The sequence below is a fragment of the Lynx rufus genome, unplaced genomic scaffold, assembly GCF_022079265.1.
Source record: "Lynx rufus isolate CCGP_SWC_20201006 ecotype Redwood Valley unplaced genomic scaffold, mLynRuf1.p SCAF_8, whole genome shotgun sequence".
Classification (NCBI taxonomy): Eukaryota; Metazoa; Chordata; class Mammalia; order Carnivora; family Felidae; genus Lynx; species Lynx rufus.
Window position 1 is genome coordinate 127,443,132 of NW_025814896.1, and position 21,821 is coordinate 127,464,952.

General features: G+C 47.7%; 1 protein-coding gene across 2 annotated transcripts in view; it reads right to left on the bottom strand.

The window, feature by feature from the left end:
• Positions 1-4,261: 4,261 nt before the first annotated feature.
• The window catches only part of VSNL1 (visinin like 1), a 58,554-nt gene continuing 40,994 nt past the window's right edge, over positions 4,262-21,821 (bottom strand). Inside the window, exons 2-3 of one of the 2 annotated variants that reach the window (XM_047069634.1) lie at positions 6,482-6,697; positions 4,262-4,459 (exon numbers count right to left, since the gene is read on the bottom strand). In XM_047069634.1, the coding sequence (XP_046925590.1) occupies positions 4,262-4,459; positions 6,482-6,697 (414 nt within the window). The remainder of the gene's footprint in view (positions 4,460-6,481; positions 6,698-21,821) is intronic. The other variant, XM_047069635.1, reaches the window with a different exon arrangement.

Consider the following 21,821-nt stretch of genomic DNA (forward strand, 5'->3'; position numbering starts at 1 on the left):
TGGGAATAGAGTAGGGTTTGGGCCGTGGTGAACAGAAAGCAAGCCCTGACGGTGGTCCAGGTAAGAGGTCATGGGGACTTGGGCCAAAGTAATGGGAGGAGAAGCATTTAAATTTGAGATCTAGAGGCAGTGGAGTTGCTGGTAATACTGGGGAGTTGTGAGAGAAGAATCGAGGATAATTGGCCTGGGGCCTAAAACCTAAGGTGATACGGTGCCTTTCACAAGGACGGCGAAGGAGTGGACGAGGAGGCCAGCACACTGCTACTTGATGAGGAAAGTCACACTGGCGAGTGTGAGGATGGAAAACTCCACTTAAGAGTCTGAAGATCTACAGTTCACCTGCAAGATGCTGAGAAAAATCCAAACTGTGTGCCCAGAATACTGGAGAAACGTAATTGCTTGCAAGAAAGGACCTACGGGAACCCTACGCTACTGTATTTAGAGGCTCTAATTGACTATCAGTTTCTCGCCATAGCCCTATACATCCTCTGCCGTAGGGCTCTCGGAACACATCTGTTTAAGCATGTGTTTTACTTCTTGACATTATTTCCAACCGTGTAGAGAAAATTCTGCTCTTTAAGAAAGAAATTCAGAGACACCTGGGTGGCTCAGTCAGTAAGGCATCTGACTTCAGCTCAGGTCATGATCTCACGGTTTGTGGGTTTGAACCGTGTGTTGGGCTCTGTGCTGACCGCTCAGAGCCTGGAACCTGCTTCAGATTCTGTCTCCCTCTCTCTCTGCCCCTCCCCTGCTCACACTCTCTCTCTCAAAAATAAACATAAACATTAAAATTTTTTTTAAAAAAAAAAGGAAAGAAAGAAGTTCATATTATTCATCCAGAGACTGTTATCCCAAATGAGTGAATTATAGGAAATATGATTTCTTCAAACGAAAGGATTCCCTTGTAAAAAGCAAGACATGGAATCATATTCCCTTGACTCTGGATGGGTTTTTGACTTTCTTGTCACCAGGAAAATGCTATCTGTGGAAGTGGTATTTCATGACCTGGGGTCAGGTCAGAAAAAACTATGAAACGTCCAGCCTCTTCTTAGGACTACTTGAGCTGGAGCCTGAACCACCATGAAAGTCGCTGAGGCCACCGTGGTGTGAGAAAGCACAAACTGGCCCCAGATGGGGGGGGGGGAGCCCTGAGATCATGGGAAGAGAACCCCCAGCTGCTCCAGACCCCTGTGTCAGCTCAAGCTGCCACAGGCCTACAACTGCAGGAGAGACCCCGAGCCAGAATCCTCCACACCTCTCTCAAACCATTGCCCCGCAGACCATGGAAATAGTAAAATGATTGCTTCTATCTCAAGCCACCAGGTGTTGGGGATGAGGTGTTGTGGAACACCGGTGACTGAACCACTCCCATTACTCCCCACCCCCAATAGCTACTCTGATGTGATATTTCCTTTTGTTTCAACATGACTTCAGTGTTCTTACCATGAGAATGCGTTGTTGACGTTTATATATTACACCCTGCAAGAGATTTTATTTCTCTTTTCCCTGTTCGGCATGTTGCTGTGCGTGCATTGTTGCTTCTGGCCACTTTGTAGTTCGCCTAGGATGCATCAATCACACTTTACCTACCTATTCCTCCAGCGATGAGCCACCAGGTTGCCTGCAGTTCCCCCACACGCTGTCACAGACATCCTGGGACACGTCCCCTTACGGCGCCCTGTAGGTCTGTGAGCACTTCTCCGGGCAATACACCCAGAAGTGAGCATGCTGCCTCCCAGAGCGCCCGCGCACTTGCTCTAGCCAAGCTCGGCTGCACCCGTCTACACTACCCGTGCCGTGTTCACTTGCTGGCCCAGTCCCCACATTGTATTTAGAAAAGAACGAGTCGGGCTGCTGGAGGGTTGGGTTTTTTTCTCTCTCCATAATTGCCCTGAACATCTCGGTGGCTCCCTTCCTTCAGGTCTTCCTCTACATGTCACCTAACTACTCCGTCACAAATAGTTACTGCTACGTGCCGTCGCTGCCCATCCTTCTCAGCTCGTGGTTCTTTTCTTCGCTGTTCTTACAGGTGGACGTGTGTGTGTGTGTGTGTGTGTGTGGTGTTCGGGTATCATTTGTCTCCCCCCGTGAGAAGGGCGTTGGGTGCGTAGGGTGCGGCCAATGAAGATTTGCTATGAATGCATAGCCAGAGTCTGACTTAACCGAGTACCATTCTAAGGAGCCTCCCCGGCTCCACACCCCACCTCCCCGTCACTTAGTAGGGGGAGAGAATATCGGGGGGGGGGGCACCGAGGCTCTCCCATCTCTCCCTGCCCCCACTTTGGACTCACCAAGCACAGGGGCGAAGGACATTCTATTAGCACTTGGGACGGTTCTATCAGTGTTTCAGGTACCATCGGCGTCCCGAGTGTTTGTGGTGAGGTGTGCTTGCTCACAGCTTCTTGTTGAATGGCTGCATGAAATCGTTAGGCCCTGGTCTCTGGTCTGACTTAATGATCCTAAGACAGACAAAGGAAGAGTACTTAGAGAAAAAAAAAAAAAAAGGCATGGAATAAAAAGTGAATAATATATAGCACTGCCCTGTCTGATACTGTAACTATTAGCCACATGTGGCAAATTAATTAATTAAAATGAAAATTAAGTTCCTGAGTCACATTAGCCATATCGAAGTACTCAATGGTTACATGTAGCTGGTGCAGACGTACACATTTCCATCACCCCAGAGAGTTCTGTTGCACAGCCCTGAAGAAAAAAACAGCTTCTCTAGATACTTTCTGAAAATCCCAACCTGCCTTTAGAGTTCTTGAGGGAATCTTTTCCACCTGCCTTCCTCAGGGCTAAAAGGGTCAGCATTTTGTTCTATCATTAAAAATAACAACCAGTATACTTTTGACTTGGAAAGATAGACGTATTCTTTCCTACGGGCTACTTTTGGAGGACACTTAGCTGGCTGCATGTGTCCTCCACATGGTTCTGAAGAAGGTGATGTGTCCTGGGGCACCTGGTTGGCTCAGTCAGTTAAGCGTCGGACTTTGGCTCACGTCATGATCTCGTGGCTCGTGGGTTCGAGCCCCTCATCAGGCTCTGGGCTGACAGCTTGGAGCCTGGAGCCTGCTTCGGATTCTGTGTCTCCCTCTCTTTCTGCCCCTCCCCCGCTCATGCTCTGTGTCTCTCAAAAATAAACAAACATTAAAAAAATTAAAAGAAAAAGAAAAGAGATGATGTGTCCTCAGCACCCAGTCACGTTGAGATGAAGCTTATTTTCACACAGTGAGCATTTGTTGAGAACAAACAAGCTTTATGTTTCATTTCAACTTTACATAGCATGTATTTTGCCCTGCTTTTGAGGGCCAGGATGAAGGGTTGGAAAGTCGCTGTCATTTGGTGTCATCAATTCTCTGAATTCCGAAGCTGTGTGTTTAAGAGGGTCAATTTGGTAAGTTGTTGCTACCCGACCCTTGATGATTATGAACATCAAATTTAAAATTACGAAGTAAGAATTGAGGGAAAAAGTCAAATGTTATAAATTTATTTGGGACATCTGTTGCCACCTCTTTGGATGCCTTTGAAAATTCAAGCAGAAATCAATACACTTCCAGGTTTGTTTGTTTTTTTTTTTTTTACTTTCAATAAATAATATCTTTGTGTATATGTATATATAGATAGATATACTTAACGAGTCATTTAGCAGGATTTTTAAGTTTTATACTGCATTAATTCCAACATAGCTCTTTCCAGATTGATAGGATGCAAATGAGGTAAGAATTAAGGCAAACCTAAGAGGCATGCAAATGTAGCACATTTATCTCCACTGATAATACAAGATCTCGAGTATGAACCACACAGAGGAGCCAAGGCCCCTCCACATGTCTGTCAGTACTATTTTACAGGAGAATGGTGACACAGCTTATATTAAAGTTACATTACCGTGGGGGTCTCAGTGCTACTAACATGTAATCAAGGAGACACGAGCATTGGCAAAACATGAACAAGAAACCATAGAACTCTTTGCAGCACATTTCTGCCCAGGCTTTAGGGGAGGAGGGTTTTTATGAAATGATGTTACACGTATCACATCGTGGCAGGTTGTTTGTTTTATAATATATGCTTTTAAAATTCATTAGCAAATGACATTCTCATGCACACAAGTGTTTCAAACACAAGAAGCAAGTCCATTGATAGGTAGTCCAAGCAATATTTGTGTGTGTGTGTGTGTGTGTGTGTGTGTGTGTGTGTGTGTATAGCTGCAGACTGAATGGAACATTGAGACTTTTGTGCAGTCCATAGCATTGACCTCAGCTCATTTCTGAATGTCGCACTGCAGAAGTAATACAATGGAAGGGTCGCTCTTTGCAGCTTCTTTGAATTCATCCAGTGTAATCTGGTCATCTTTGTTCTTATCCATCTTGCTGAAAATCTTGTCTACTCGCTGCTCAGGCGTGAGGCCGTCCTCATTCATTTTCATCATGATCACAGTGCCTACCATCTTATAGATAGCCTTGGGAAAACCAGAAACAGAGCGTAAAGTTCTCCTACGACATGATAAAGAATTTAAATTTACTTCAAAGGACTCCTTAAATTGTTTTAAATAAGACAGAGATATAATCTGATATGTGTGTCTTGTCTGACTCCCAGGTTTCTGGCTGGAGGAAGTGAGTAGAAAGAGTGGCTCCGTGGTAAGCACAAGAATAATGGATGAGGAATCTTTATTCAGGAGGAGAGCGCTGAGCTCTGTTTTAAACATTCTGGGATTGAGGTGCAGGTGAGCACCAGCCCTTGAAGATTTAAGAAAACAGAAAATGTGGTCCCAACCAAGAAGGAATTTACAATCTACTAGGATAACTGAGCAAGGCAAGCCAGTAAAATTTAGTCCAGAAAGAAGACACTTTCGGGAGATCTGTGGATCAAGGACTCTGTTCATAAGGACTTCCAACTGTCCAGTTCAATTAACTGTACACAATTATTTCTCAACGTGAGAATTTCCTAAATAGAAACAACTTTTTTAGGAAACTGCCTGAAAAAAATAAATGCCCTTCCACGCAAAGACTTGCAGGTGGGGGCGCCTGGGTGGCTCAGTCCGTTGAGCGTCCGACTTCGGCTCAGGTCATGATCTCACAGTTTGTGAGTTCGAGCCCCACGTCGGGCTCTGTGCTGACAGCTTGGAGCCTGGAACCTGCTTCGGATTCTGTGTCTCCCTCTCTCTCTGCCCCTTCCCTGCTCATACTCTGTCTCTCTCAAAAATGAATAAACATTAAAAAAAAATTAAAAAAAAGACTTGCAGGTGGATGTTCATGGCATTATTAATAATAGCCAAGTAGAAACGACACAAATGCTCAAACAATATGATGTATCTGTACAATTGAATACTATTTTAGTAATATAAAAGACTGAAATACTGATAAGTCTTACAACATAGATTAAACAAAAAAGGAAGTCATTCATTAAGGCTATAGATATTTATATTGTATGGTTATATTTATATGAAAGGTCCAGAAACCCAAATCCACAGAGAAAAAGAAGAGTGGAGTTTTCTGAGTCTGGAATAGGAACAGGCAGGTGACATGAGGGGTCTTACTGGGGGAATTAAAACGTTCTAGGGGCGCCTGGGTGGCTCAGTCGGTTGGGCGTCCGACTTCGGCTCAGGTCATGATCTCGCGGTCTGTGAGTTCGAGCCCCGCATCGGGCTCTGAGCTGATGGCTCAGAGCCTGGAGCCTGCTTCGGATTCTGTGTCTCCCTCTCTCTCTGCCCCTCCCCCATTCATGCTCTGTCTCTCTCTGTCTCAAAAATAAATAAAACATTAAAAAAAATTAAAAAAAATAAATAAAACGTTCTAAAATTAGATTATGGCGATGGCGGCTTACTTTAGTAAATTGTACAGTTATAATGAATTTATGGTTTGTAAATAACTCAAAGTTTTTAAAAATGTCAGTTAGAAAAAAAAAAATGCCAGTTAGAGCCACGGGCAGCATCTTACATCCACCAGAGGGAAAGCTGGTTTGAGGAAGAAGGGGACATTCAGCAGAGCAGAGCTAAGCCAAGGGCAGAAGTGGATCTGGGCCCAGCGGCTTGGATCTGTGACATTTCCCAGCGCGGCGCTGAGGCTGAGGCAGGGGGACAGGGGTCGGGAGAATTCAAGGCCTGGCATGCAACCAGCAGGGCTCCTGGCAGGGAAGAAAAGAAGCTGCCACGGCCTACGCCCCAGGAAGCTTCCTCCGGGGGTCTCTGCCTTACTTGCCCGTCGGCCAGCCAGGGAGCCTAGCCGCCCACCATCCTGAAGTCCCCCCGCTCCGGCCAAGTCCACCCGGAGTCCTCGCCCTGCCCTCGTCCGGAAGGCCAGCCCCGGCCCGCGGGCCCGCCCCGCCTCCATAGGGTTCCCTTTGGCGGCCAGGTGCCCTACGCCACGCGCCTGCCCAGCCCCGCCCAGGTCCCCCCCCCCCCCCCCCGAAAGCCCGACCCCGCCCTCGCCCTCGCCCCCCCCCCCGAGGCCCCGCCCCCGCCCCTCGGGGGCCACCGCCTCACCTCGATGATCTCCAGCATCTCCACCCGCGTGATCTTGCCGTCGCCGTCCAGGTCGTACATGTTGAAGGCCCAGTTCAGTTTCTGCTCGAAGCTGCCCCTCGAGGTGATGGACAGGGCGCAGATGAACTCTCGGAAGTCGATGGTGCCGTCCCCGTTCTTGTCAAAGGTTCGGAAGGCGTGCTGGGCAAACTTGGAGGCGTCTCCGTAAGGGAAGAACTGCAAGCAGAAGGCACAGGTTCAGGTGCCGGGAGGGCCCGAAACCTCAGGCCGGGGCGCGGCCCAGGAAAGCCTAGACCGCGGGCTGCACCAGGCGCTCTCGTGGGCTGTCGTGGGAGGGGGTGTGACCGGCGGGCCTCCTGCCTGGGCCAGCGCGCAAGGCCAAGGGCAGGCGTCCATCAGTGCGTCCTCACTCAGACGCCTGGCTGTTTCTTGTGGGTGAGGCTGGGGACATGCCTTTGTGGTGGCCAGGCCCTCAAGCCCGCAGCTAGCGTCCCTCATCCGCGGCTTCCCTGGCCGCCCTCCCACAAGTACGAGGACTGAGGCAGGTAGCAGACTCCTCTCCCCACACGGGGTGGTGCTCCATGAACTCCCCCTTTCTCCCTGTGGATGTCCAGGTTCACTGCCTCGTGGGGCCAGAGCAAGGTTGCCCAGACCTGGTTTTTCCTGCCCCCCTGCCCGGCTTCCCATCCACACTCCCTCGATGAGGCTCCAGGGTTTCACTTCTTTTTACAGGGACTTTTCTTTTGTAGAACAGACATTTAAAACCCATTAAAAATAGAACATGACTGGGTTTATTTTTGCAAGATATAAAGAGGTTTCTTTTCAGAGCCAACAGTTGGCAAGAGTGCCGTAGGGAGACAAAGAATGGACCCAGGAAGGAAAGGAAGGGCAGACCCCAGAGGAGGTAAGACCATGGGCAGTGAGGCAGGGGTGTCGGCCCCCCCCCGATAGGAGTCTAGGCCAGTCACAAACAGCAGGCAGTTCTGTCGCTTGACCCTCTGTCCCAGCAAAGCTGAAGGACATTCTCTAGGTGGAGGGTGGAAAACAAACCAACCCCAAATCAAATGCAAAAACAAACCATGTGCTGTTTTAAGGCAGAAAGGGTATATACATGTTTCTGGGTGAGCAAATCCAGCAAATACAAACATGAAAGCAGATTTCTGAGGATGTCACTGGTCTCCCTGCTCCTTCCTACGTTTTGCCACTTGTGACTGGAACAGTCTGGCCAGCCTCCATGCAGATGGCCTGCTTCGTGCCCACCCGGGGCTGTCTCCCTTTGGGAGTTTCTCACTATGCACCCTGCCCTTGGGCCTGCTGCCCACAAATCCCAAAGGTGGAACATTTCCCTCCAGAAATAAAATAGGTCTTTCCATATAAGATGCAGAGCTGACTGGGGCTTGTATTTCAATGGCACTCACTTCCGGACACTGAGATCTGTTCTGCTTACTATTGTGTGCAAAAATCACCCAAGGGGCACCTGTGTGGCTCAGTCGGTTAAGCACCTAACTCTCAATATCAGTTCAGGTCATGATCTCATAGTTCGTGAGATAGAGCCCCGCATCAGGCTCTGCACTGACAGTGTGGAGCCTGCTTGGAATTCTCTCTCTCCTTTGCTGTCTGCTCCAACCCCACTTGCTCTCTCTCTCTCAAAATAAATAAACATTAAAAATTTTTTTTAAATCACCCCAAATCAGAGTGGCTTAAAACAACAATTCTTTCATTAATCTCAGAAAATAAAGATTTGACAACCACTTCTTTTTTAAGCAACCAACTTATCTTTCTGAGGCTATGGAGGACAACTTTATCCTTTGCTCCCTCATCCCCTACACACATTATGTCTCCTATCCTTCATTTTTCATGATGCATCAAAATCCACTGAGGCCTTTTTCTGGCCCAGCCCTGTCTTTGGTACTGGGAAAGCCGAGATCAGCACCTCACTGTCCCCAGGCTCTGGTATTTTGCAGTTAAGGGGGGAACTGAAAATGAAGGTCATGTTATCAGAAAAGGACTACAATGGAAGAAGGAACAAGACATTCCTAATGCTAACGAGTGCATGGTTACTTTCAAGAGGGGCGCCTGGGTGGCTCAGTTGAGCATCCAACTTTGGCTTAGATCATGATCTCGCAGTTCGTGGGTTCAAGCCCCCGCATTGGGCTCTGTGCTGACAGCCCGGAGCCTGGAGCCTGCTTCGGATTCTGTGTGTCTCTCTCTCTGCCCCTCCCCTGCTCACACTCTGTCTCTCTCTGTCTCTCAAAAATAAATAAAACGTTAAATATATATAAAAAAAGACTGTGTGGTTGGTTTCAAGACAGGAGAGTTAAGACAGAAAGGCTCCTGTCCTCTGTCGCGGGCTCAGCCTGTTTTCTCTCCAACCCCCAATGTCATTAGAGGCATCGTAGATACCTGAAGATGGGCTGCCAGGTGCTGACTTTTGAACTTGACCTTGACAATTTCTAAATAGGTAAGTTTGAGCCACATGTGCTCTGAACTCTTTGTTAACTTAATGATGCTTCTGACACCAAATGTGTGGGCTTTGTTTTGGTTTAGTTTGGTTTTTGGTTTCTCCCTACCAGCAGCCAATTCTCCAATTTTCTGGACATTAACCTGGTCCAGTTGAATTCAGTTCAGTTCTGACACTAACCCCTGGGGAGTCAGTGCAGACCCCACAGGTGAGTCAGGGTTCAGTCCCACAAGACTGAAGTCCCACTTCAGATGCCAGTGGCATGTCCCCTGCTGCCACCTGTAGTTCTGATAGACCTGATGTAAACTCAGGGGGATCCCACAATGCCCTCCTTCAATAATTTGCTAGAACAACTCACAGACTTAAGGAAGGCACTTTACTATTACCAGTTTATTTTAAAGGCCACAAGTCAGGAACAGCCTGGGGGAAGAGACGTAGAGGGTAAGAGGTGAAAGCACGAGAAAGGTATGCAGAACCCTCTCCGGGCATGCCACCTGTCCAGCAGCTCAGCGTGTTCACCAACTTCTCAGGCCTGTAGTTTAAGGGTTTTCATGGAAGCCTCATTACATAGGCACAGTTCATTCAACCATAGGTCAATGAAGATTCAGTTCCATCTCCAGCCCTTCTCCTTTCCCCAGAGGTAGGGTGAGGGCTGGACTACAAGTTTCAATCTTCTAATTATGCCTGGGTCTTTCTGGTGGCCAGCTCCCATCCTGAAGCTATCTAGGGGCCCCAGACAGCAGTCATATTATTAGCATACAAAGGCACTGTTTTCACTCCAGAGATTCCAAGGGTCTTAGAAGAAGCTCTTGTGTCGCGAACTGGGAACGCAGACCAATTATGTATTTCTTATTATATCACATGTGCCATGTGCATGAGTGTTCTTCACTCCTTTCTGCTCTTTGCTGATGTGTTTACCTTGTGGTCAGGAGTCTTGGGCAGAGCTGGTACCTGTGAAATGGCTTAAGAACAGAGCGGAGTGAGCAGATTCCCACTCTCCTTAGTGCTGTGTATCCACCAGGCTTTCTATATGCAGTGACTTGAGACCACTGCGTATTTTTCAACATCTGTGTGGGTTTCTGGAAGTGAAAGGCTTTAACTATCATTTCTCATAGCATACTTTAAAGTGAAGGGGTATCTGAGAGTTTTATCTAAAAATAGCTGAGAACTGGAGGTCAGTATATTAAAAATTAATTCAGATCTGAAAATTCTTGAGGAAAAAATCGATTGGGCTATAAAAGTTACATGCGCCTTGCAGAAGGCCTATTTACTGACTTTTAGAGCCAATGCGTTCACTTCAGAAGAACTGAGCGTGTGCCCAGGACCCCTCACGTATCTGGACGGTTTGTTCCCTTTGGAAAATTCATCCTATTGTGTTCTGAGCGCTTTGAGTTTTTCTAATCAGGGGAATGCTCTTTCTTTTGATGAAATGATTCAACTCTGGATGCATCATCACAGGAAAAGCAAAGCCATACTCTTCAATCTCTCTGGGAAGAGATCAGGGTCTTGAACTCATATTCACTTCTGGACTACAATAGTACCTGAGAAATGTAAGTATTTTTTGCATATTGTTGCTTGCAATGTGTTTTATTTTTTAAAGTCAATGTGTTTTGCTTGACCAACTGTATTATAGGGTGATGTGGAAATAATTTTCAGTGGCATGAATAATCTACAAGTCTTCTGCTTATAAACAGAAATTTATTTCCACAGTTCTGGAAGACAAAGTCCAATATCAGGGTCAGTCTCTGGTGAAGGCCCTCTTCTGGCTGCACACTGCCAACTTCTTGCTTTGTCCTCATGGGAGGAAAGACAAGGGAACTGTGTGGGGTCTCTTTTATAAGGGCACTAATCCCATTCATGAGGGCTCCACCCTCATGACCTAAGCTCCCTGCAAAGGCCCACCTCCTTATAGCATCACCTTGGGCATTAGGTTTCAACATATGAATTTGTGGAGGGACACACATATTTAGTCCATAGCAATTTGTTAGCAAGAAGATGACTCTAGCTGTGAGAAATTTCACAAACTGTATTAGATGATTGAATATAGCCAGTCTTTGATGAATTTCTAGTGTCTGTTTTATGTCTATATACATACACGCTTAGTTTTTCTACTTTTGGTCGGTCACAAATTTTGTATCGAGTATGTCTTGCATTTCCATTAAAAGAAGAAAACCATCTGGGAAGCAGCTGCAGATGGTCAGTTGATCCCCACTGACTGAATCAGATACCGGAGTCCTTCCGGTGACTTTGGGAATTGTGTGGTATGGCTCTTGGAGGCCAAACTGGTGAGGCCTGGCACCTCAGGTCAGCCTGCCCTCCTGAGGGTGCCTGAGAGAAGGTTTGTCTTTGGAGAGCGGGGTTTGGGGGTGGAGCAGGGCCTGCTTCAGCTGCTGGCCGCAGAGCCCTAGACTCCATCCTGAGGGTGGGAATTGCACTGTCAGCTCCAGTTTGGACAAGGCGTCTTTGGGGGCGGAGGTGATCAGGCCAGTCCCCCAGGCAGGTGGAGGATGATGGCTGGCCAGAATCGTTCACCGGACAGCGGCGATTTCTTCAGGGACCCCGGAGCTCCCTTCCTCGGGTCCAGTGCTTCCCCTTGCCAGCCCACAGCCCTTTTGCTCTGACACTTAGGGGCTCCAAGCTTACTAGTGGGAGACTGGTAGAAGGTGGGGGGCAGAAAGGGCCCTGTGTCCCTGGCTACTTCTGGCCCTGCTGGTGAGACTCTGACCTCAGGATCAGTCTGTACACTAAGCTGTCCCTGTCATACCACAGGGGCAGTCCTTTGCCCCAGTTGTGCTCTGAGAAAGCGCTAGATGTTGCTGGCCTATGGTGGGACCAGGGCCCAGCTACCACGTGTAGCGTGATACCCACAGGAAAATGTCACCATTTCTGCTCTCTTCCTGCTGAATGACAAGGAGGAGGAGCATGTTTTTGTCCTATGGCATTGGTATTCCCCTGGACTGATTTCTGGAAGTTCCTGAGATAAGTTTTCTGGGCCACCCATCCTCCTTTCCTGTTGACTTCCCCTCCCAGGATGCCTGGAAATGAGGGCTGCCATTGTACTGGCCACCAGATTGTGGGGAGCTGCTGCAAAGGAGAGCTGCACCCACTGTGTCTTCTTTCTTGGTGGGGGGGGAGCAGAAAGACCAGGACCCCTCCACTTGGACACCCAGCAGAGCCCAGACAGGTGGGCACAGTCTGATAGCAGGGGCTGTCTGTCTTCAGGGCTGGGTCACAAGGAAGCTCACAGGGCCCACTCTTCCACTGTGGAGGAGAGCAGGCCCAGAGAACACCTTCTCCTCATTCAGTGATTCCTCTTCAGGGAGGTCCTGATGGGTCAAGACTTCCTCTGCTTGTCTTCTCGTGCCACCTCTCTGGTGGACATTCCATTTGGAGGATTGAATATAGCTTATCCCCTTCTCTCCCTTCTACCTCCACCAGAGACCTGTCACCTCCCATCAGATTCTGGCCACAGTCCCCTAATTGCCGCTGGTCTCCTCAAGGTCGAACACCTGAGCAGCACTGATCTTCCTACAGTGTGGCTCTGATTGTGTCATTTCTCTTCACAGAAACACCTAGGGCTTCCATATCTGACCCAATAGGTGCCTTCGATCCTGCGTGTCCTGCTTTGGGCTCTGCTCTCCAGAGGCTCGCATTTGCAGAGTTGAATTCTGAACTTGGAACCCTGCTGTTGGTGCCCTTCATGATTGCCCCAACCTGCGAGCACGTCTCTCTCATTCCTCTGTTTTCTGCCTCTGCACCCCGGCTGTGTTCCCAGGTGCCACCACACATGCCCCTGCTTCCGTATTTTATGTGCCTTCCTCTGCATCCCATCTCATCCTGGCCAAATGGAGAAATCCCACCTTTTCTTTACATCCTGCTCAGATGCCCTGCTTCCGTGGAAACTTCATGACTGGACTGAATCTCTCCCTCTGCTTGTGCTTCACTGATTTCTAGATGAGTTTTCCCAAACCCTCTGTCTTAGACCCTGGTCTGCACCTGCTGTGTCCCTCCTGGCGTGGGAGTCCCGGAAGGGCAGCCACCACATGTGTATTGTGGGCCTGTAGCGGTGCTTAGCGCCTCCTGAGAAGGGCCCATTCCAGCGAGCACAGGCACTGTGGTCTCACACATCTTTGTACCTGCATTTATGTCACTCTTGCATCTGTGAAATGGGGGTGCTGAGTTAACTAAATGCTTTCACGCTCCTGTGAGGGCAGGCAGAGTTTCCTGCCACAACTGAACAGTAGTGAAAACCATGACATCAACTCGTCAAATGTCAGTGCTCTGTTCCTAGAATTCCCTATCTCCCTTTGCTGCTCAATTTTTTCTCCAAAAAGCTGACGACCATACAACATATTTCAATTAGTTATTCGATGTCTTTCTTTCTCCGTGAGAAATGTGAACTCCGTGAGGGCAGAGAGCTTTGGCTGCTTTGCTGTTTTGTTCCTTGCCTAATCTCTGCCTAGCAGTGCTCAATGACTTAGCGAATGAAAGCGTGAACCAATTTCTTTTTTAAAATTTATTTATTTTGAGAGACAGATAGAGAAAGTGAGATGGGGGAGGGGCAGAGAGAGAGGGAGAGAGAGTATCCCAAGCAGACTCTGCACTGGAGCAGGGCTCCAACTCACAAACTGACATATTATCTGAGCCAAAATCAAGGTGCCAGAACTGATGCTGCCCTGCCTAATAACTGCACTGCAGGGTTGCAACTGGTGACACATTCACTGTCTCCTGGGATCCTCAAGACAACCCAAAGGGATGATTTGGTTCTTTTTCACTTTTCCTTGGTAACAGAGAAGTGGGTTTTTAGGCAGAGGTTCAGCACTGTCATTCCTATTTATTAGGGGATTATTTATTTGATATCAGTTACTAAACTGTAAATCCCCAGAGTGCAAAGCCTGTTTGTTGTATCCATAGCACATACCACGGGTCTGCAGATGACAGGTGCAAAATACAATCTTGTTGAATGACCAAGTGAAAGAAACACTTGTAGTGCCAACTAGAGGTGTTCAAGCACTGCTGCTGAAAACAGCCACCACTCATTGGACATTTATTAAAATCTAGCCAGCTCTGTCCTCTAGAACTTCTTGTGAGGATAACAATATTCAACAACTGCACTGCCCAAAATGATAACTACTAGCCATATGGGTCAACCACCGTGAGGTGCTGGGAATAAAATTTTAAAAAGACACTGGGGCACCTGGGTGGCTCAGTCAGTTGAGCATCTGACTTTGGCTCAGCTCATGATCTCACAGCTCTCTCACAGCTCGTGGGTTTGAGCCCTGCATCGGGCTCTGTGCTGACAGTTCAGAGCCTGGAGCCTGCTTCAGGTTCTGTGTCTCCTTCTCTGTGCCTCCCGCGTTCATGCTCTCGCTCTCTCTTTTTCAAAAATAAATATTAAAACAATTTTTTTAAATGTAAAAAGACAGAGCATTGAGGGCATTGGGGGAAGAAATCTTTGAAATGTTACTAGTGTAACCAACAAACTGCATGTTTTAATATTATTTAACATACGTATCAATTTAGGTAGCAATGTGTGGCAACTGGCTTCTGTATTGAGTGAGTAGCATGATCTATGCTATGTCATAAGCTCTCACAATACCCTTGTCAAGCAGTAATCCTCAGCTCCACTTCATGGACAAGGAAACATGGGCTCAGAAAGGTCCAGAAAACCCCTAAGTTAATTCTCTTTCCACTGTGTCAGCCTGCTGCAAGTTTATGCAAAGGAGCAGTAAGAAACGTACACATCTTCCCAGAATAAGAACATCCAAAACAGAAGGTAGAAAGGTCAGGGACAGATTGTCATCTATGTCAACATTTGTTGGAACGCTTTCATGATTATCATACAGCACTGGAATGAGCTCAGTTCTAATACTTCTCATGCGTGGTACTTCATTCGGTTCTTATAGCAAAACTTGCCATCATAAACTCTGTGTGGACCAGGAGACAAGCTTGAAAGTTGCAGGCATTTGTCCCAGGTTCCTAGCAGAATGTGACAGGTGGATCTGGTCATTTCTGCTACATCTTGCTGTTTCTCTTTGTCAAGCTGAGGAAATAAACCTAAATACACATTTATGAAGCAACCGTATTTGTTGCATTATGTAATTCTTTGCTACCTTCCATGTATGGGCCTCAATCCCTGGCAGTGGGTATTTGTCGCCACCTTCTGACAGCATGTGTGTACTGCATGAAAGTTACTAAAAGGATGCTGAGGGATATTTTTAGGACTCATTCTTTAACTCAGCATTTACTGAGCAGTTACTCTGTGTCAAGTATTGTGTTAGATACTGAATAAAATATTAAAAAAGACCTAGAGCATTAAGGATAATAGAGGAAATAGATACGAAGCAAACAACTACATAAATAAATGTAAAATTACACTCTGATCCATCACAAATGTATAGAGCCACAGCCACTAATGGGGATGGTCTCATGAGTTTGAAACTTAACCAAAAACTTACTGCATGGTCCTCTCCCTGCACCCTAATATGCTAATTGGCTTCTACCAATTCATTGTTTCTTATTCATGGTTTAGGAATAGTCTCAGAGTCTGAAACTTTCCGGGATTTCACAAACCTGGATTGTACCCAACTGTACTACACAGCCTTCCTCTGAACCAACCAACGTGCAAAAGAAAATCCCAGGAAATCCTTGAGGACTGACTTTCCTCAGAAAGACAGTAAAGAAACTCTCCATCCATTAATCAGCTTGCTCCAAAGCCACCAGAGGCTTTTCCCTGCAGATAGAGGGCCAAAGCCCTGCATTTCTTTTCAATATTCAGTTGTGAATATTAAAAGGTTTGTTTCTTTTAATAAGTGGTGAATGAGCCCCCAGACACTTCGTGCTGAATATGCATGGTGTCATTCGTCTCTGCAACCCTAGGGCCCCTCCGAGTAAGGCACAGAAGGCTCTTTGGTGGCCGTATTAAGAAATAGCCTCCGAACACTGTGCTTCCAGTCCCTCGGGCAGTCTTTCCTCTGAACCCTCCACTCCAGTCCTTTGCACTCTTTTGCTGCCTGCACATCTCATCCTTCCAGAAGCTGTGCTGAGTGCAGAGAAAACACTGCAACGTTTCCCATGAGAACCTCGCCCTCTCCCAGTGGACACTGGTGCCTGCCTCAATGTAAAGGAGGATGCAGGTCTCCTGGAGGCTCCCCCGCCCGACGTTCAGGTTGAGGGAGGTTTTACAGCACAGCCGTGGCCCACTGTGACGGCTGATATGCTGTGTCAAGAGTGGTTGGCGGCAGAGCCGCTGGGGAGGACAGACTCTCCAGGGCTCTGCTCAGCTCCCAACTGATGCTGATCAGTTCTCAGGCCTCAGAACAGATTTCTGCCCATTAGTCTGCCTGAAATAGAGCTCACGATGGGATCAAAGAGCACAAGAATATTCTTGGACGCTCCACCGCTCACAGTCGTGGAGAGGTCGGCCATTCAATCTCTCATAGGACACCATCCCTTTAAAAATGTCCTCACTCAGGTCAATTCTGTTTTCCTTTGTTCGCAGCTGTCAGAAGCCTATGTTCTCTGGCTAACTTACCCACAAACACAATCCCCTCCCCAAGGGTGGAGTCTTCTTCACTTCCCCCACCCCCGAAATAGGGCTACTCTACCTCAGGTCATTTGCCCTCACCCCTGCTGGAATGAGCCAGAGGCTTCTAGCCTCCTGTGGATCCCTGGCTCAGTGCCCACCTCTCCAGGCCCTGCCAAGCGGCTACCTTTTCTTTTTTTTTTTTTTTTTTTAATTTTTTTTTTTCAACGTTTATTTATTTTTGGGACAGAGAGAGACAGAGCATGAACGGGGGAGGGGCAGAGAGAGAGGGAGACACAGAATCAGAAACAGGCTCCAGGCTCTGAGCCATCAGCCCAGAGCCCGACGCGGGGCTCGAACTCACGGACCGTGAGATCGTGACCTGGCTGAAGTCGGACGCTTAACCGACTGCGCCACCCAGGCGCCCCGCGGCTACCTTTTCATGAGGGTCTATCAGGGATCAAGGCCCTAAGGCCTTTTTCATATGCTGCCTCAGCTGGTTCTTCACCAAGTTTAGGACTTGAGGGGCATTATTGTGGGTTAGGTCATACCACTAAGGGGAGGTGGGCTGGTCTAGGCACACGGGCTCTGTCTGAGGAATGCCGCCTGTCTGCATAGCTGCCGAACCTGCCCAGCCTTCAACTCCGAGCTACGATCCACCTCCTCACCAGGATCCAGAAAGGTTCTGCCTCTCTCTTCCCAGCCCTCCGCTTCTTAGTCCCCACACAGTGCTCCCCCTGCCTTGTGCTGTGCTCACAGGAGCCCTGCCTTCCTGTTGCGGTCCTCAGCAGGACTGGGCCAGGCCACAGCAGGCCTGTGGGAAGGAGGGCACCCACAAGGGACAAAGGCGGTAAACATGCTACCCCTCACATAGGTTCCACACTTACCCTTGCCTCCCCAGGCAGCAGAAGGGACCTGGTGGGATTTCTGAGGCCCACGCAGAGCTACTCACTCTCAGGGCAGGCAGATGGGGGCTATGGCCCCTGACCCTGGGGTGGGTGCTGCTGTGGAAAGAAGGAGATGTGCCAGCCAAGCCCAAGGATTTCCTGGACCCTGGCTGAGGCCCAGCACCATCCTTTCCCCCCAGGGCTGCGGGTGTGGGCTCCTGAAGGAAAGCAGGACCCACCACAGCTAATGAGAGGCAGAGGTGGGATGCAAACCCAGTTCTGTCTGACTGTGTGATGTTGGACACCTGTTAACCCATCTGAGACTCAGTCTCCTCATCCACCAAATGGGGCAACAGTGATCAATTCCTATTGTGTAGGATTGTTGTAAGATTTACTGGAGATGACAGATGTGGAAGGTGCCTGAGGTCACAAGGAGCTGGGACCCTGGGTATTGGAGGGTCCCTCCTCCCTTTTCCCCTCAAGGCTGCTGTGATATATCCCATACCCTGATGCACCCAGGTGAGCAGGTGGTTCATAGTGGGGTCTCAGTGCACACCCCCCAGACTGCTGGCCCAACGGGTGCCCTTAGGGTCAACTTGGTGTTTGGTATTTAGGCTCCTCACATTCATGTAACCTCACCCAGGACTGGGATCCTTGCCTCCTGGGCTGCCTCACCAGCCCACATTCTCTGCCTCCAGTTCAACTGCCCCCTCCCACCCACTCCCAGGGCTCTGTAGTCCCTCCTGCCCACAGTTCTGGAGAGAACCTCTTACACCCACTTAGTCATGTCCACTTCCTGTACACACCAGTTACATCTAATTGTTCCCACAAGAAGCAGCGGGATTATCCCCAGGCCTCTGGGCCTTTCCAGGTCTGGTCCTTGCTGCCTGTCCGATGTCTGCTCCACCGGGGCCTTGCTGGGTTCTCCAGCTGCCATCCTATTGTTTCCGTCATCTGAAATGCTCCTTTTTTGCCCTGGCCCAGTCAACACCTGTTTGTCCTCAGACCTGGATTCAGTCTTCATTTTCTCAGGAAAGACTTCTCTGAACCCAGGTCAGAATCCTCCGTTAGGTACATGCACATCACTGAGATCCGTGGTAACCATCATTCCGTGTTCATGGGATTGTTTGATTAATAACTTTCTCCCCTAGTGGACTGTAAGCTAAATGGGGCAGGGAATGGCCTGGTTTTTCCCAACGGCTATAATCCCTGGTGCCTAGTATGGGGCCAGGCGCACAGAAGGTGTTCAGTAAGTATCTGTTGAATGACCTAGAGACTCAGCACAGCGGGGTCTTTTTCGAGCCTCCAGAGACAGCGGTAAATGCATACAATGACCAGTAAAAGGGCTGAAATGTGTTCTGAAGATTGTTTTAAGGCAGCTATGCTAAAGAAGGCTCACCATTTGGCCTTAAAACATGTCACTGCCATTACTACTTTAGCTGATGATTCATGACAGTATGAATCATCCCCAGAGAAGTTCACGTACCTGGTCACGTGGATGGGAAGAGGAGAGAGACACTTCCCCTTAATTAGAAATGGGGAGTCCAAAAGCTGTTTTCTGCCAACGTGTTCATTCAACAGATACTCACAAAAGCCTAATTGGTGCCAGGCTCTATGCTGAGCTCTGTGTGGGCAGGAGGGAGGCTGAGGAGAGGCAACAAAGAATCAGAGTAAAATAGGAGAACTGGTCTCTGCCCCAGAGCAGAAAATGAAAGGTAGATGCAGCCCAGAGAGTGAGCTGCCTTCCACACATAGGCTCTCTGGGAGGAGGTTAAAACACACTCACCCCACGCCACCCCCAGATCCTGAGGTCACTTCTGAAAGCTGCCTCTTCACTTGTCCTCCGGGTGACAATATCCATTTTCTGCAGTCATGGCTCCTTCAGGGCTCCAGGCTTTATTACAAGGCAACCACTAATAACTCCTGGTTCCTGTATAACTCCATCTATTTGAGAAGAAAATTAGTCCTGAGCTAAATTTCTAGAGAAGGGGGCTTTGCCTCTTGGGTCAGCAGAAGCAGTTTTTACCTATGTCCTAGACCAGGTTCTTCTGTTTGCATTTTGACCCTGTTACACTGTCCCAAGAAGGTCAAGAACGCCCAGAGAAGTTCTGTTACTTTTTTATAGAGAAAAACACTCAGGCAGCAGAAATCCAGATTCCTCACTAATCTTCAGATCTCCTTTGTTTTAGAATTATCGCTAAGAGAAAAGCCCAAATAACTTCTACTTTAAGAGAAATGTTATGCTTTGCCCTTTCTTATATCAAATTACGATCTGGTATACTGTAGGTGCTTTATAAATGCTTAAGATGGATAAAGGAAGCAACCTGCTGCAGAGGAAAGGATGCTGGGTTGAGTGACAAGGTGTCTGGGCGTGACTAAAGCTAAGCCATTCTGTCTCTTAAGACTTCCATTTTCCTTTAAATAATATAAAATGAGGCAATAAATCAGATAAGCTTCAAAATTCCTTTTAGCTGTACTATTTATTTTTCTGATTCTGGAAGTAAAATCTCAGAAAAAAAAAAAAGAAAGAAAATAATGGTACTTCCATGATTTTGCACTTGTTAACCAAAGCACTTGTCCTATCATTCCCTTGTGTTTGTATGTCTTAATTACAGGATCAAACTTTGAAGGGTGAATATATCCACATCTATACCCGCATTGGTAGCAATATCTATGTATTTGTATCTCTACCTCAATAACTCTGCTCCTATATCTATAGATATCTATATCTCCATATCTAGATCATACCTCTATCTGTATAACATCTCTCCTTATCTCTATCTATCTCTATCTCCTTCTCTATATATTTATTTCTATTTCTACCCCTTTGTCATATCTCCACCTCTATTTCTGTTGAAAGTTTCACAGAGCCTGATGGATACTCACTGGTTACTCAGACTTTAAAAAATCAAATGAACTCTCTCTACTTCAGTCTAATATCCCATTCACATTACAAATTGGATCAATGACATCTTGATTTGGGGCAAGGGGTTTCCTCTAGTACTTCTCTTGCTGATTAATCTTGAGCCACCAACATAAATCAGTCCACTGTTAGCATTTATTACAAAATAGGAGATCACCAATAGTAAATTACACTCTGGAAACTGCCATGGATTTCCATCTAAAGGCAATCTGTCAAGATTAGAGAGAAGATTGTTTTATCAATTTAAAAAGGAGCTCATCTTTGAAACTAGAGAAGGGGTGAGGATCTTTGAAGGTGTTTGAGAGAAGGCTGGTTGCCATGGGGAAAACTGGAAAGGGACCCCTCACTTGGTAATCTCTTCGATTACTCCGACTGAAGTGGGTACAGCAGATTTTCCAACTGGTTCTGAAACTGGTTATTTGTTTCATCTCCCCTACTCCTAGAATAAAGTGATCTGCTCAAGATCGATTCCCATTTCACCCTACATTCAACTCACTTCACAAGGTCATGGTGACAGTGACAAGAATGTTCAGCCTGACTGCATCTCAATTAGAACCCTACTGGCATGCCATAGGCCACCAGTCTGCAGCCTTGGAGAGAGAGCTGTCTACAATACAGTGGGTGACAGCAACAGTAGCCCGAGCGAGGGGAGCTCTGTCTTCAGAAGCTGAAGTTTGTAAGAAATGAATATATACAGGGGCGCCTGGGTGGCGCAGTCGGTTAAGCGTCCGACTTCAGCCAGGTCACGATCTCGCGGTCCGTGAGTTCGAGCCCCGCGTCAGGCTCTGGGCTGATGGCTCGGAGCCTGGAGCCTGTTTCCGATTCTGTGTCTCCCTCTCTCTCTGCCCCTCCCCCGTTCATGCTCTGTCTCTCTCTGTCCCAAAAATAAATAAAAAGCGTTGAAAAAAAAAATTAAAAAAAAAAAAAAAAGAAATGAATATATACAGGGCCACTGCCTCAGAGGATGTACCCTTCATTTCCTGGAAAGGAGGAATCTTCCCACCTACTCTAAGATGGTCCCCCAAATTTATTACTGTCCCCCATTACTGACACATCTATAGCTGCTACCCCATCATTTCAGTCCCATGTCCTCCCATCACTGCCACCTGAGGGATAGGAAAAGGTCTGGCTGCAAAAAGACACACAAAGGAGATACATCCTGCAGAGAAGGGAAGGTGCCATGTGGGGGTGTGAGCTTTGTGCTCAGAGGGGTCTGGAATTGAATACCAGTTCTGCAGTTTACTACATGTGGGACCTTGGGCAAATGGTTTTAAATCTTTTTCAAAGCCCTAGTTTATTCATATGAAAAATGAGCTGGAGGTGGGGGAGTATTGGCTGCTGGGCTGGAATCTAACAGGAAGGACACTGGAAATGAGTCAGGATGCCTAGGACTGGGCAGTTCTATTAAAGAGGTGCCGTGAACCTGGGCTCTCTTTCTCTGGATGGGCCCAGTTACGATGCTCTCGGATTAAGATGATGTGTGTAATAACTCCCGCACATAGTACTTGGCCCACCGTAGGCACTCAGCAAATGAAAGATGCTGT